General features: G+C 39.3%; 1 protein-coding gene across 6 annotated transcripts in view; it reads left to right on the forward strand.

Annotated features, from left to right (window-relative positions):
• Positions 1 to 16276, forward strand: part of RELCH (RAB11 binding and LisH domain, coiled-coil and HEAT repeat containing) — a 139138-nt gene that overhangs the window by 101625 nt on the left and 21237 nt on the right. Inside the window, exons 19-27 of one of the 6 annotated variants that reach the window (XM_019490378.2) lie at positions 1085 to 1133; positions 2193 to 2290; positions 3553 to 3659; positions 4750 to 4849; positions 9432 to 9514; positions 10513 to 10576; positions 13635 to 13773; positions 14785 to 14932; positions 15369 to 16276. In XM_019490378.2, the coding sequence (XP_019345923.2) occupies positions 1085 to 1133; positions 2193 to 2290; positions 3553 to 3659; positions 4750 to 4849; positions 9432 to 9514; positions 10513 to 10576; positions 13635 to 13773; positions 14785 to 14932; positions 15369 to 15399 (819 nt within the window). In that variant the 3' untranslated portion in view covers positions 15400 to 16276. Of the gene's footprint in view, positions 1 to 1084; positions 1134 to 2192; positions 2291 to 3552; positions 3660 to 4749; positions 4850 to 9431; positions 9515 to 10237; positions 10326 to 10512; positions 10577 to 13634; positions 13774 to 14784; positions 14933 to 15368 lie in introns of those variants that run through there. The other 5 variants (XM_019490375.2, XM_019490376.2, XM_019490377.2 and 2 more) reach the window with 5 other exon arrangements.

Below are 16276 nucleotides of genomic sequence, written 5' to 3' on the forward strand. Positions count from 1 at the left end.
GATGGCTACCAATACCTTAATCACTATAATAAAATGAATTCTAAATACCTATAAATTAGGTATTTGATTTTGGGTTTTTTATCATGGAAAATCGGAGCTCTCCCTGCCCCCTTCACTCACCAAGACGCAGGTCCAGGCCTCTCACTCCCCAACCACATGCCCATGGCCCTGCTGGTACCTCTCACTCCCCAGCTCTGCTAAAGAGGATCCCCCAGCTGCCAGGGCTATGGGGCGAGGGACCCAGGTCTACAGCCCCCTACTCCTGCCAGCATGGGACCTGACTCCCCCTTCCCTGTGGGTGGTACAGCCAGAGCAGAGCTGTCGTGGGAGGGGGTCAGGTGCGGCCTGCCTGCTGCAGGCTTATGGATCCCTGCCCTGCTGCCCTCCCCCTGGGGCCTCTGCAGCCCATCTGGTCCTGCCGGCATGGCAGAGCAGGGCAGAGGTCCTGCCCACCAGGGCTGTGGAGGCCCCAGTGGGAACAGCAGGGTAAGGAGCCTAAGCCTGCAGCGGGCAGCCCACATCCACCCCATGCACAGATCTGGGGGGCACGTACCACTCTCTACCCCTACCCCCCAAAAATACCTGCAGCAGTGGAACTGGCCCCACACTAGCCCCCCAGACGAGCCACCTGCGGCTCTGTCTCACTCCCCACCTGGGCCCTGCAACTGTGCATGGTGCCAAGCCCCATGTACCACCCAGACTGGGCAGAACCCCCCAGGCCTGCCCAACTCCCTCCCTATGGGGACCTCAATTTGCTGCCACCCCCACCCCCCCCATCAGACTTACCTGCGGGACCTGCTCTCCAGGCTGCCTGGCAGCCATGTGCATGTGTGCGTGCATAGTGAAGAGCTTTGTCTAAGTGGCAGGAAGTGGCACCACCAACGCTGTGGCAGGGAGGAGGGTGGGCAGCCAGCACTAAAAGCAAAGCAGCCCTCTGCTGCAAAACATTGCCTACACCTATTTTAAAGCATTGTTCTCTCAGTGTCTTCAGAATTTCCTCTGCTGATTACTTAACTCTTTAAGAAACATGAATGATTTGATTTATGAAAGGTTTTCTTCAATTTGGTTCATACCCATTCTATAGGTAAAACCGCAGTTCCAGGAAATCTTAAGACTGTCAGAAGAAAATATTGGTGAGTAGCGTGTTCATTTTTCAGTGTAAAAAAAAAAAAAAAAAAAGTCATTTTCTGATTTGAGTCCAGAATTACTGCTTTTCTCTAGAATTGTTCTATAAGAACGATTGACATTTAAAGTCTAGAATCCAAGGGCATTTTTACACACGTTTTTGTGCCCAGACTTGCCAGAGATCTTGCACATTGGAGCAGACTCGATTGATAGAGTGGCAGAATGAGCATCAGCACGCAGAAAATGCTGTTGGTATGCTTTTGAACTAAAATACTTTCTATGTGTGTTAGTTAAAAGCATGCCGCTGCCATTTTCTGCACGCTGATGCAGATTTCGCTGCTTATACAACTGCAAGCAATGCAGCATCGGGCACTTTTATGTGTAAAAATGCCCCAAAGTTTGAAAATGAAGTTTAATTTTAAATTGACAATGCTGCCTGTTTATCTTTTGTTCTGCAGTCTTTTCCAAATTTTCCAGCCACCTGCTTAAATTTAAATGCCAAAAGAAGCTGTTGATTGTTTAGTACTTTTGAAATGTAGGCCCCTTACTTGAATAATTAAATAAGGATTTTAGGCACCCACTTTTTGTTTGAGTCTCCTAACTGGCACAGTCACCTTCCCATTAAATTGATCTAAGGCTGGTACAGATACATGCCAAAACTTCCCACCATTAGTAGTGCTGCTGTATGATTAGTAACATTGGAAGCTGTTTTCGATATCATAATTAAACATGGTTAGAGCCTGTCTAATGGGACAGTGCTGTAAGATTCTTTAGAGTTGGAGAGCTTTCCAGTGTTCCCAGCAGTGGTGTAATTGAACTAGTGTGAACAACAGCCTGGATATTTTTAAATAAAAATCTGTTAGTGCACATGAGGTTTCGGAATAGTAGCCATATCTCTTCTTAGTTTTGCTGCTTTGAAGCCTAGCATGTCGCTGGAACACAAAACTGCAATTTAGTTCTATCACCTGTTAAAATGTTTAATAGTTTTAAATAAAATTGTATGTGTGGGTAAGTTGCCCTAATACTGATTATTCTTAATGGAATTTTGATTTAACTTTTTCTGATAGTTCTATCAATGACTTTAGATTCCACAGCAGGAAATGGAGTGCTGACAAAGGCCACAGTTCCCATCTATGCAACAGGAGTCCTTACATGTTATATTCAGGTAACAATATTTTTTTCAAAAACAAGCAAAATGTCTTGCTTTTTCCTTTTGGAAATTTGCGTTTTCTCTCTTCTTAAAGACTTCAGGATGACTGGCTCTACTGTAGTCGAGAAATTCTCATACACAAACATTAATTCCCACTTCTACTGTAAGCGTCAGATGAATTGAGTTAACATGAACTGTAGCATAAACAAGACCTTTTAATGCGGTCCTTTATAATGTATATAGAGAAGTCTGTGGTCTTCCAAAGGAAATAAAGGGGAAAGTTTCTTTTAAACGTATTTAAGAAAACAAAAGATGCAGGTTTTATTCCTTTATAGATCTTGAAAGACTAGTTGAAACTCTTTCTAAATTTTATGAATTAGTCATTCACTGAATGTGCAAAGCACCAATGGCTTGATTGATTTACCACATCTTGTATATTTTTTCCTATTGTGGGCTGTTTTCTGTCCTTCTGATTGTTGTCTGGTATCTCAAGTTCTTGCTGAGTTCTCCTCCACTAAAAAACAAAAGCAATACATTCTAAATATAACGCTTTTTACAACATGTGACAGTATGCTTTAAAAGTGTTAATGATTGAAGGGACATGTCTACAGCAGAACATGATATAACAATATCCAAAAGCATTTATTAAAAGTATATTTAATTTATTATATTTAAAATATTTCATCAGTGCAGTTTGATGCTTGCTTTTACAAATTGTATGGTACTAGCTTTGCCAGCAACTGCCAATCCTATGCATTTCTTTATTATGTATAATACAGTAGCTCTCTTGCTTATTTGTTTAGCTGGAATGGGGTGACAGCCTTTAAATGCCAAAAAGCTGGAACACTTAATATGAAAACAAGCAAGTTTTGGTATATTGTTGTTGTAGCTGTGAAATGCCATTTTTAATATTTAAGGAAGACAAAGCCTTCACAGCACATCTTTCTTCTGACACATGCATGCATGCTAATAGGAAAACTTTAATTATAGATCATTTGTTAAATCTCTACAGGTTACAGTGAGTGGACAGTGAAAAACATATCCAGAAAATGAACTGCTTTCATATTGTTACTCATTTGGTTTCATTGAAATGGTGTTGAATTATCTTTTGCAAATGAATTTTCCTTATACTGAACCATAAAAGTGCAAGCCAGTTAAAATCCTTTCTTTTTTTTTTATCCTGAGAACTTCTTGTCTTTTTAAACCCACTTAAATCTTTAACCAGCTTTTTTGGCATAACTCAAAAGATGCAATTTATGTTGCATACTTTCTTTTAGGAAGAAGACCGCAAACTGTTAGTTGGATTCTTGGAAGATGTGATGACTATGCTTTCACTCTCGCATGCTCCTCTTGATAGTCTGAAGGCTTCTTTTGTGGAACTGGGGTAAGGAATATACAGGCAACCCCCACTTAGCGCTCTTAATTGGTTCCCGAAAAACCGAGCATTTAGTAGAATAGCATTGAGCGAAACCAATTTTCCCATAAGAATTAATGTAAATAAATATAATTTGTTAATGTGGCTCCCCAGTAGTACTATAAAATCATGTAATTTGGACATATAAATGTATGTAATTGGTTTATTTAACACTTTGAAACAATGTACAAAATTGCAAAAGAAATTAATAAACTGTACAGGTTCACTTTCACTTTTCACTTTCTAAAGCCACCAAAATCACTCCTAGGGCTTCCTTCAGCACTTGGAGTGACAGAATCAGGGCTGTCAAGATTAGTGTCAGCTCCAGGGGTTTTTGAAGAGCTTGGTTGAGTATTGTTTTGAGGGGTAGCTGCAGGGATTGAAGCAGATGGCAACAAAAACAAACTGGCACTAAATTGCACAATGAGGCTGTGCGCCGCGGATGCATTGTGGTGCTAGTGTACACCCCTTGTTGCCAGCTGTACGATGCCTGTGAGCATTATAATGAAACTTGTTGAGTGTTAAGTGGAATCAGGTATCAATGTAAAACGAGCATTATAGCAAAACAGTGTTAAATGGGAGGTGCCTGTAGTGTAGAATAAACTCTTAAATGTGTTTCTTGAAAATTTTATTTAAAAAAACAAAAAACTGGAATAGTTCAGATAAGTTGAGCATATTTTTTTGTTTTTATATAAACTGAGCTCTAAAACTTAAAAAATGTAATGTTAAAATCAATATATAGGTAGTTCAAACTTTTAAGTAGTGAATTCATGTCTATGATTTTAAAATAAATTGTCAAATACAAATTATTTGAGTAATTTGTCATTGGATTAAATGAGAGTTTTAGAACGAAGTGGCTTTCCTGAAGTTTTGCAAAAAATATGCATGCAACCCATTTTCCCCTACCAGCAGCCACAAAAACTGAGTTTAGATGCTCCCAAAAGTGTTAGTCTTCAAAATGTCATGACTGGAAACAGTGAAATTGGGGAACGTCTTTTCAGTTTGTAATAAGGTAGGCCTCTATATGTATAGCATTACATTGACTTCTGTTTTCTTTTAGTGCCAACCCAGCATATCATGAGTTGCTGTTAACTGTACTGTGGTATGGAGTTGTCCATACTTCAGCTCTTGTTCGATGCACAGCTGCTAGAATGTTTGAGGTAAGCAATATAAAAATGCATACATACAGCCTGAAATTTCAATGCACTACTTTAAAAAATGTGTATGGGCTATATTATCTGAATGTGTATAATCTGTTCTAAATTTTATAAATGTTTCTGAACAAACAGGTTGTGTACTGTGTGATGGAGCAGGAAATCATTGTGTTGCACAGTTTTGGTTCTGCATCTGTCAATAGCAGACATTTCACTGAACAGAATTGATGCTTTAGTAATTTGTGGTGGTAGTTTTCTTCTGCTTCTGATTTCATTATTAGATCTGATCACTGCATGCTGAAAAATGTCCACTAATTAAGAAAAAGCATTGCTGAATTGTGTTCAAGCCAGTTAAATACATTTTTAAATTAGATCTAAAATGTGCTCAAGTCTTCAGAGTTTCATAATGACAACTGTGACCTCATTTGTGTTTTGCTAGTAAACACTTACTGGATTTGATTTCATAATTCACAAGTTAGCTATATATTGTAGAGGTGCTTACTCCACGGGCCAGATCCAGCCCCCAACACTAGGATATCCGGTCCATGGGGCCTCCCCACAGGTCCAAAAATTTGGCAGCAGCTGAGCAGTACCACCAATCCCCTGGTGCCAAATTTCTAGACCGATGTGGAACCCCATATGCTGGAGATCGTGGCCCTGTCTGCCAGATCAGGCACACCGGATAGTGTGGAGCTCAGTCCCAGCCTGCAGGGTCTGGCATAGGTGGTACAGGGCCTGATTTGGCCCTACGGGGTCAGAAGATTGAGCAGTACTGTTCTAATGTTTCAGAATAGTAGCTTCAACAATTTCAGCAACAGCAAGATATCTGGGTATTTTGTCTTTCACACACCTGAAATATGTATTATCACCATGCAACCAGTTTCTGTTCTTTGTATATGTGACTCTGCTGCTTTTCTATGAGTAAATGCCTTGATTTACTGTGGGGTTCTGCATGGCTATAGGATTGAACCCACTTGGATCCAGTTACAGGATCAGAGTAGGCCAGCTCCAAGTAAAGAGAAAATTTTTTATTATTAATTGTATTTATGTGCAGCTCGTGTATCAGATGATACGTTATCCGTAGCTCATTGCCAGCTACTGTAATGCTTTTTTTTTTTAAAGATCTCTCTCACTGAACTTAATAAAACAGTAAAGCTTTTCTAATATTTGTTTTTTCTTTTTTGAAATATTTCCTTTGGGGTCCAGATATTTTTGAGTAACACTCAAGGCAAAAAAAAAAAAGACTTCTGTGCTGTTGGCCCTGTACATCAGGCCCTACTTGGTACGGTAAATTTAGGACAAATGGAATAGAAGTAACCATGAAACTAAACAGGCTCCAAAGCCAAAAAAACCTATATAGGTTAAGCGTGAGACAATGGTTCCACTGGAACAGAAGTTAAAAATACCTGTTGTATGACCTGGGTTAAATTGGTCTTTATGCTTCAGGTTCTTCCATGTTAATTTGGCCACTTAACCCACCTTTAATGGTTTGTCATCCCTCACATCATCTCATGTTTGTTTGTACCTTTGACACAAATAGAACAGTAATGCTTAGCTTTCCTTTACTTGGCAAGTCTTTGAAAGACCTCAGTAATCAAGTTACAAAGAGCTGTTGCTTGAGCTTCTTCCATCCTCCCAAATTGAGGGATAAAGGAATAGTTATGTCTTAAACAGCCTTTTAATGATGTCTGACAGATTACTTTCTAATGTCCTTTTTTAAGGAAGCAAAATATATATATATATATATATATATATATATATATATATATATATATATATATATATATATATATATATATCCAGTTTTAGAGATTTCCCTTTAAAAAAAAAAATCCCTTTTATGGAGATTCTTAAATGGCAATAGTTTGCAAGTAGCTATTGAATAATGGCAGAGACCTTTACATAATAAAAGCTCTAGTTCCTCCCTTGGGAGGATTTCCTGGGCTTCAGGATCATAGGAAAGAAGGGCCGGAAGTATGAGGTCACCTGGTCCAGTCTCTTGCTCAAGACAGGATTATTCCTGACTAAGCCATCCCAGCAAAGTCTGTCCAACTTGCTATTTAAATTTTCCACAGATGGAGAGTCCTCAGTTTCTCTAGGTAGCCTGTTCCAGTGTTTGGCCACCCTTATAGTCGGACTCTTCAAGGACTCTTGCAAAAACCTAATGTAGGAGGACTGGCACAGTGGGATGCAGGTCAGCAGAGAACTTCTTCATTAGTCACTGTAGAGTTGCAGAGCAGTCTCTGGGTAGCTGAGACAGATTGCCATGGCTTAAGCCTAAATGCTAATTTAAATTAAGGATCCTCAGTGTCTTCAGGATTATAAGGGCACAAAGGTGACATAAAGCTACTTTAATACCCATCCCTTTTCTCTCAGCTGGCAGGTCCTATACTACACCTTCTAGGCTTTCTGTGTTTTAACCGCTACAGCAAGTAGGCTTATAGTGGAATCAAATTACTTGGTAAAAATGCAGCTGTTTTGATCTCACTATAAACTAATGTGTTGTATGTTATCTAACTTTGCCCTTTCAGCTGGTGCTTTGCTTCTAATTTAACACTGATGCAAATAAGTTTGATTGGTACTGGTTTGAACACAATGCATGTTTAGTTGGGCTGTGAGCTTTGTTGGTCTGTGTGGTGGTTTTAATTGAATTTGGCTTACCATTCAAATGTAACACACAAAATAAAGCATGCTTTTTGGCAGCTCAAACTCTCACAGAACTGAGATGGCATTTAATTGTATACTAATTACATGAATCCCAACTTCTTGTTTGAAACAGTATATTTGCTTAAGATTTTGAGGCTGTTTTCAGATGACCTCATCATACGTAATCATAGAAAGCATTAGTATTCCATGTAACAGTTGTGGGAAATCTTTATGCTTTTGGGGAGTATTTTTAGTATTAATTTTATAATCAAATTTCAAACTAAGGGAAAATTCTATATTCATACCAGTGTAGTAAGTTATGCTATTTTCTATTGTAATATAAAAAAACAATTTTGGCTTGTGCATTCTCTCCCACTCTGCCTTGTTTGATTTCAGTTGGGCTGTAAAGTGCCCAAGGATTATGGGAGCCATCCAACATTTTATTTCTAGGGCAGACATTTGGAAAGCACATTTCTCCCTGTATTGCACCACTGATTTCTATAATAAAATGTGGAATCAGTGAATAAGGGTTTAAACTTAAGCATACAAGTGCTTATTTGTATAATGAAATTCAGAAATGAGTTCTGAAGTACCACTATGAAAAATCCCAGTACAGACCATTAATAATATACAATATGGTAATAGGGTATTACTTTCCCCGTTTCCTAGCCTTGTTCTTTTCTGTGGTTGCACTGTTTGAAAATGACAAGAAAATTGGTTTGCTACCACTGCCAAATGTGGGGAGTGGGAAATAATATTGATATGATCAGAAGACATGGCAAAGTTCTCCCCAAAACCTTCAGGTTAGGATTCTGCATTTTTTATAATGAATGAATTGAGTAGACAGTAAAATAAATATGGATTTTCTTACTTGCAGCATAAGATAGGAAGTATGTTAGCTTTCCTTCTACCTTATAGGTACTGCAAATAAAATACCCATTTGATTGACTCCTTGAAAAAAATGGGATTTCTCCTTTAGGATTTGCTGTCCAGGCACAGAGACTTCCATTTGCTTAACTATATTCAGGGAAACAGCATGCTAGGTTCTGAAAGAGGAAGTAATGTAGATCTTCTGGAGTGATTGTTAACATTTCCTTGTGACATCTGAATTGAAGGATTTCAAATATTTCCAGGTGAAAGGAAGAATTGGTTCCCCATACTGTTTGTTTTTCAAATTTGGGATTCATTGCAATAAATAATTTCTGATCTCTTATGTAGAGAGAGTTTTGGGAAGTATTTGAAATCTGATAGTGCTGATTATCAGATTGTCACCTGCATAGACCAGCAAGGACTGTTTTAGGATGTGTACATACTGCTTAATGGCTGCTATATTTAAAGTATTCCTAAAGTATTGTACTGTAAGAAAGCATAGTGGCATCTGGAAAAGTGCTTGCTTTGGCAAATACAAAAAGCATTTGAGGCAGAGTTTGTGTTTGTAGCAGTGGCCTTTCCTTCCTGTTTGGTGCTTGAAAAAGACCTGCCTTCTCCCTGGCAAGGCAGTTTGTTTTGCACCTGTCAGACATGCGCTGGCAATACAGTGCAATCCCATTAAGTTGAAACCTGTTCATTTACACTAAAAGTCCAAGTCTGACTTGCATCCTTTCAGTATTTAAAATGCTCTAGTGATTAAACCACATGTTAAACTTTAAGGGCTCAGATGAGTTTTAGAATAACCAAAAATATAGAAATTGCACCATACAAGGCTGCTGGAACAGCTCTAGGTAGTTTCTCAGGCGTGTACTGACTGTCTGGCCACTGGAGCTTTCTTCATGCTCTCTGCATATATAAAGCACTAGTGTAGCAGTATTTGCTTAGCTTCTAATTTTGGTTTGCTTTTTGTGTTTTTCTTTCTCTCTTGGTTGTGCCGTTCTTCTTCCCATGATACTGTGCTCACTCTTTCCGTGCATCATCTGTGATACCCCCCTCTGCTCCGACTACTCAGCTGTTGGTGAAGGGGGTACATGAAACTCTGGTTGCTCAGAGAGTTGTTCCTGCTCTCATTACTCTCTCCAGTGACCCTGAAATGTAAGTTTCCTGACTGTCTTATACATCCAGCATCTCTCTTAATACTTACCAAGAAATAAACATCAGTTTCAATAGCTGTTCCAGCATCAAACTGGGACATTTTGGAAAAGGAGATGAAATTACTCCTTTTTAATTGCAGGTAATATAGTTTACTGCAATATCTGAAGTAAAGACAGTTTTGCAATGGCCAGGCAAAAACCACACAGTGTTAATTTTAAATATGAATGAACGTACAAACTTAAAAAAAAATCACTGTTTCATATTTCAAATCAAGTGCTACTTAATTCTGAAATTTTTTCTGTTTCTGGCCTTAGTAGCATTAAGTCGAATGGGAAAACATTCCCTCTAAAGCTACACAAATTAAGTCTTTTTTTCAAATTAAACTAAAGCCTGTAATATTGAAGTACAAAGTAGTCCAAATGCACAACTGTGATCTCTGTTTAAATAACTAGTACTTCAGTATCTGACCACATTTTTGTGGGTCAACATTCTGATGTAATATTTCTTTAAAGTTGAAGAGGGATGCTTTGCTAATCTCACTAACAGGTTGTTACCAGTAAGTGCTAGAGCATGAACCAAGAGTCATAACTTTTTTAATGTTTTGTGTGGATGACTAAACCAAGAAAGACCAGTGAGTTTGCCTGCCCATCCTCAGTCACAGCTAACCCAGTTCTCCTTCCCGTTTACCAAACCGTTTTTTATTGCATGTTGACTGGTTTACAGCTGACTCTTCGAGGCATGAGTGAAGCCTTAGTTGACAAGCGGGTTGCTCCGGCCCTTGTTACCTTGTCCAGTGATCCTGAATTGTGAGTTTCTGCTTGAGATTGAGTTAATCCTGTCTCTCTTTTGAGCATTTTTTTCTTGGTCTGCTTTTTTTTTTTTGTTTGTCATTGCTAGAAACTAATCCATCTTTAAAGTACTAATTTTGAACTTGCATTATTTTTAATTAATTTAATTTGTAATGTTTAAACAGCTTAATCATTTTTCTCTTTGTATAGCTCAGTAAGGATAGCCACAATTCCTGCATTTGGTACCATCATGGAAACAGTTACTCAGAGAGAGGTGAGAATCTTGTATATCAAACTGTTGCTCAGTTTTACAAAGAGATGAATGAGCTGGACAAGTACAGTAACTTACTGATGATCTCCAGAGCTGAAGAAGCTGTTGATAAATTAGCTTCTCGGTATGTTGGAAAGAAACTGCCAAGTGAAACTTATGATATAAAACTACAAGAGAAAAGAAACGGAAGGTAACTTTTCTTGTGCCAAGATTCAATCTCCCAACTGATTGCCTTCTAAAGTGATTCCCAAATGTAATACAGCAATACAAAATGCAGCATGAGAGAAGTCAGTTGTCAAGTTGGGAATGAGTAAGTTGCATTCTGGGGTTTTAGCGATAAATAAGCTTAGAATCTTGGTAGGAAAAGGTGTTAAATATTTCAGTAAGGCACTGGCAGTCTTCCCCAAGTGAACCCTCTTCATTAGGAGAGTAAGTAAAAAAAAAAAAAAAAAAGTATAACACTTCTATACCTTGTTCATATGCACAGAACTGAGCATAATGTAGAACAGTGATGTTCAACCTATTTTAACATTAAAATGCCATTCAAAGATTAAGAAGCCAGTCAAACATTAAAATCAGAAATAGGCCAAAAGCTGTATTTGTGCCAGTTCCACCTGTGCCATGAACTTTGAGCTCTGGTTGGCACAGGCTTTGGCCAGAGCCACCACATTTGTACAACTCCAGAGCCCAGAGCTGAACATCAGCACTGCTTGTCCCTTCTTCCCCCTGCTGCTGAATTTAGAGAATTCATGAGGAGCTCTGGCAGGCACTCCGGTGATAAGTTGTTCACATGGGCTTTGTGGAGTGTATCTGGCCTGCAGGCTGCACCCACCTACAGGCCACATCTCCCCACAGGCCATAGGTTCAAGTAGGAAGTAGGTTTAAATAGGAATAAGTAGGAAGAAGGAAAGAATTGCTGCTCAGCTAGATCAGCTCCTGACCACCTTGTTCCAACCTGTGGCTTCAAAACCCGGTTCCAAGCCAATGCAAACCAGGTGGCTTCAGCACACCAGCGGTGGTGGGGGGTTTCCTGAGCCCGACCCAAGGCCAGGCAGCTGGGAGCTGTGCCTGTGTTGCTGCCACTCCTTGCAGCCATCCACTCCCTGGCTGGCTGTTTAAATAACTAGTACTTCAGTATCTGACCGCGTTTTTGTGGATCAGCATTCTGCTGTAATATTTCTTTAAAGTTGAAGAGGGATGCTTTGCTAATCTCACTAACAGGTTGTTACCAGTAAGTGCTAGAGCATGAACCAAGAGTCATAACCTTTTTAATGTCTTGTGTGGATGACTAAACCAAGAAAGACCAGTGAGTTTGCCTGCCCATCCTCAGTCACAGCTAACCCAGTTCTCCTTCCAGTTTACCAAACCATTTTTTATTGCATGTTGACTGGTTTACAGCTGACTCTTCGAGGCATGAGTGAAGCCTTAGTTGACAAGGCACATGTGCCATGAACTCTGAGCTCTTGTTGGCATAGGCTTTGGCTGGAGCCACCACATTTGCACAACTCCAGAGCCCAGAGGTGAACATCAGCACTGCTTGTCTCTCCTTCAGGGACAGCTTCTAGCCTGTGGGGAGCTGCACTAGGTCTGGGCAGCTGGAAGCTGAGTTCACGCTGCAGCCACTTCTGCACCACAGCAGGGGACAAAGCGGGGAGAAGTAGCAGCAGTGTGCGTGCAGCTCACGGATGCTTTCTTCCAGAGTAGCTCCCCACCAGCTGGAAGCTGCACCCATGCTGCAGTGAGAGTAAGGCTAGCAGGCAGGGAGAAGAAACAGCAGTGGCAAGGGCGCACAGCTGGTGGCTCTGTGGGCCCAGCACAGCTCCTCACTGCTCATCCCTAGCACATGTACCAAGAATAGGCAGAGCCCTAGGGCTTGAGCCATATATTGCCAGCCCCTGAGCTAGAAAATAGCATTTGATAATCTAGTGCTGAAGTTGTATATAAAGTAAGATAGATGGTTTTGTTTTTAACTTTCAAGTGGTAATTACAGTCTTAAGGAACCAATAATGAAATCTAACTGGGCAATATGTGAATTGTTCCTCTTGTTTTGGGTGTTAAAGCAGATGGTAGATCAAAACTTTTGATCATGTTCACAATTTTGTAGAGTTAAATACTAAGAGCAGTATTGGTTTAATTCTGCATAGTGTCTGTATAATAAGTGGTATAAAAAGCATGTGCTGTTTCCTGCTGAGCTTGCATTCTTCCTGCAATTTCAACATGTTCTTAAATCCTAAAATAATGTGTTTGAGAAAATGTGAGTCATCCCTGACTACTTACTCACAAGTACTTGGAAGATGGATATGTAACTATTTTATAGTTTGGAATTCATGTTAAATATGCATTGAGCTAAGTCCTTGCTCACTATTATAAACCTGCCTGTGGAGTAGAGAGGTGATACCTTGTGCAAAAAATGTCTAGAGGAACTTTACAAAATGTAAAACAAAGTTAATATTGTTTGTTTGTTTTTCAGTTTGAGAGTAGAAAAGATTGCCAGCTTGTACATTCTGGTTTTCTTTGAGAGCCTAAAAATGCTTTTACTACTTTCCAGGTCTTTACTTAATAATATATTCAGAATCCTATCTAATGTTGTTAATGCAATACTTACTTTACCCTCTGACCCTATCACTCCATGTGATTTCCCACTAAATAAAGTATCTGGTATTAAAAACAGTGATGGAACACTTAATACTTTAGCTTCCCCCCCCCCCCCCCCCCATTTTATTAATACTAATAGTGTTGAAAGTTGAAAACAGAATTAAGCAAATGATAGACAGGAGAACAGGTTATATGGGAGTAAATTAAACCAAGTAGGCTACAGCTAATTCTGTATGTCAGTGACCACAGATTACTTATCGGTATCCTGTCTGATATTCCTAAAATGGAGGACACACCATGCAATTAAAGTATCTTGTTGCAGAGAAGAATTTCTACATTCACAGAAAACCTCAGTTTTAAAATATGAATAATTGAAAATTGATAGAACACCAAAAGTGAGTGGCTTCAATGTTTTCTGATGATCAAACTTTTTTGTATTAACCTTTACTTTTCTGTAAAATTTAAGCTACTGGAAAGAGTAAAAATGCAGCTGGCTTCTTTCCTGGAAGACCCTCAGTATCAAGACCAACATTCTTTACATACAGAGATTATAAAAACATTTGGAAGAGTTGGACCTAATGCTGAGCCAAGATTTAGAGATGAATGTAAGTTGTATTCCTTACTCTTTTTTTAATTGTCCCTTAACCTGCACTGGCTCTTACGGTTTCTGGTTTTGGAACTGTGCTCCAGAGGTTTTTGTATTTGATTATCTTACACAGCTTTTCAGTTTTTACTTTGCTGGTTTTATTCTCAGAGGAAAATGCCTACATTTTACGAACTGAAAGTCCTAGTAAATGGAGGGAGTAATGAAAGTGATCATTGAAGCCCATTGAAAATATTTTTACCAACTTCTAATAGACTTAGTATCAAGCCTCAAATTGCTATCTTTTTTTAAGAGCCTTAGATTTGTGATATTCCTAATAAATATCTTCTTTAGGTCTAACACAGATCTACAAGATAAAAGTGGATTTCTTTAGAAAGGAAGAAAAAAGGCAAATGGTTTTATTCACAGCCTTTAAATCTAAGAGATGGGAAAAACAATGATGTCCCTTACCTTAAGACAGCAAAGTGAAAGTAAAAACAGTATTCAGTACACTTCATCATAAGACTAGCTAATAGAATTTGTAGTATTTATGGAGACAACGTGTGGAATTTGAATAATAGGGAATCAATATTGAGAAATATGTTCTGTAAACTGTAATTCTTGCTTATTCCAAAGATATGTTTCTTAATTTGAAGAGCTCATATTTTACTATCATCTTCTTTTAAATATATTTACAACGCAAAAATTAAACCCCAGCTAGTAGTCCTACTAGAAAACCATCATTTACCAGATGGAATACATTGGTATCAGAAGCACCTTATGATCTTTATCATAATAGCACTGTGGCAAATGTTGGTAAAAACTTGCTTTTTTTTAAAGTGATTTATAGTACCGTACATTAACAATTCGATGAATTTAGGTTAGATTTTAGGTGCATTCCTTTTACAGAACAGAATAGGAAGAAAAGCTATTTTTTTTATTCCTAAAGGCTGCTGCAAAAATGACATTTCTTTTTAAATTAATATAAGAAGTAACTTAGAAAAGAGTTTTGACTCATATCCTTACTTTTCAGTTGTTATTCCTCACTTACTCAAATTAGCCTTGGTCAACAACCAGCAGTCTGTGGATTCCAAAAGACTGGACATTGCTACCCATCTGTTTGAAGCCTACAGTGCTCTTTCCTGTTGTTGTATCCTTGAGTTTAGTTGTCTTTTTAACTGGTAATTGTTTTCTTTCTTTTGCTCTGAATATTTGAGATATGAAATAGTAGCTTCCTGTCCTTGTACCTGAAATTGGTTTGAAATAATCTGACTTTTACCAGTACCTTTCTTTAAAGAAAGTTGAGTATAAGTGGGTGCATGCATGAGGCTAAATACATTCTTCACTATTTCCCTTTTATTTTCCAACCTTTTTATATTCTGAATATGGTGTGTGTAGATTGATTCAGTATTTTTCCATGCCCTTTTCTTCATTATTTTAGTTTTTTACCTGTTACCAAAATAGCAGAGGGAATATTGGCACTGTTTGATAGCAGTGGGTGAGACCCAATTAAATTCCAGACATCGGGATTTTTTTTGTTATTTTGTTTTAGTGACACAGGCATATAGTAGACTTTTTCTACCTTCTCTTTCCCTCCCCTGTTATACCCATTTCCAGGGACAGATCTAGGATTTCCCAAAGTGGGTAGTGAAGGAGCAGCAACCTGCACTGCATGTACGGCTGCACCTCTAGTTTCCACCTTCCTCCATCCCCACTAACGCAGGCAGACTGCCACCCTCAGGAGCCTCCATGGACTTTATCCCTAAAACAGGTGAAAATCTGCCCTCTCATTCCCTTTCTGCTTCCCTTCCCTCCTCCCCAGCCTGCCACTGTTGCTTTACCCCTGTTCCAGGGGCAGGGAAAGTAGCAGAGCCTTTTCTGCCCACCCTAGCTGTGCTGCACCAGGAATGGTCTTATCTGGGAATGGGAACACCGACAACATCACAGCAAAAGAATAGTTCCCCCCTCCCTGCCCCATCCCTTCTAGGAGCAGGCATAGAGAAGGGGACACCCCCTGCATCCTCCCACCCCTGTCCATCCCCACTGCTGCTTTCCCTGAGCCCAGCCCCCTTCAACTCAGCTGGAGCAGAGACAGCTCTGGTGCTTCCCCCACCCCCAGCACAGTGAGAAAAGCAACAGTAGCAGGTGTGGGGGAAGGAGGGAGATAAGGATCTTCACCTCCTTTAAAGGCTTAAAAAAATCCCTGGATGCTACTGTGGTGTGGTCCAATCCAAAAACAGGGTGCAGCTGTGCCACTGCACCCCCACTATATCCACCCCAAACCCACTTGTAATCCTGTTCCCAAGTGCACAAACTCCCATCCTGGTATCATCATTGGGTCTCAAGTATTTCCCAGCTATTTTTTCCATTTAGTGTTGACATGGTTTTAGGTCACTTAATCAGGGTTGATGGCCCACTTGACCACAATTAAAAACAAATTCTGTTGCATTTATGGTGACCAACATATTCCCTTGAAATTAAAGTAATATCATGTTTGATTGCAAAAGTCATCTGCCTTAACAGCC

Source organism: Alligator mississippiensis, chromosome 3 (genome assembly GCF_030867095.1).
Source record: "Alligator mississippiensis isolate rAllMis1 chromosome 3, rAllMis1, whole genome shotgun sequence".
Taxonomy (NCBI): Eukaryota; Metazoa; Chordata; order Crocodylia; family Alligatoridae; genus Alligator; species Alligator mississippiensis.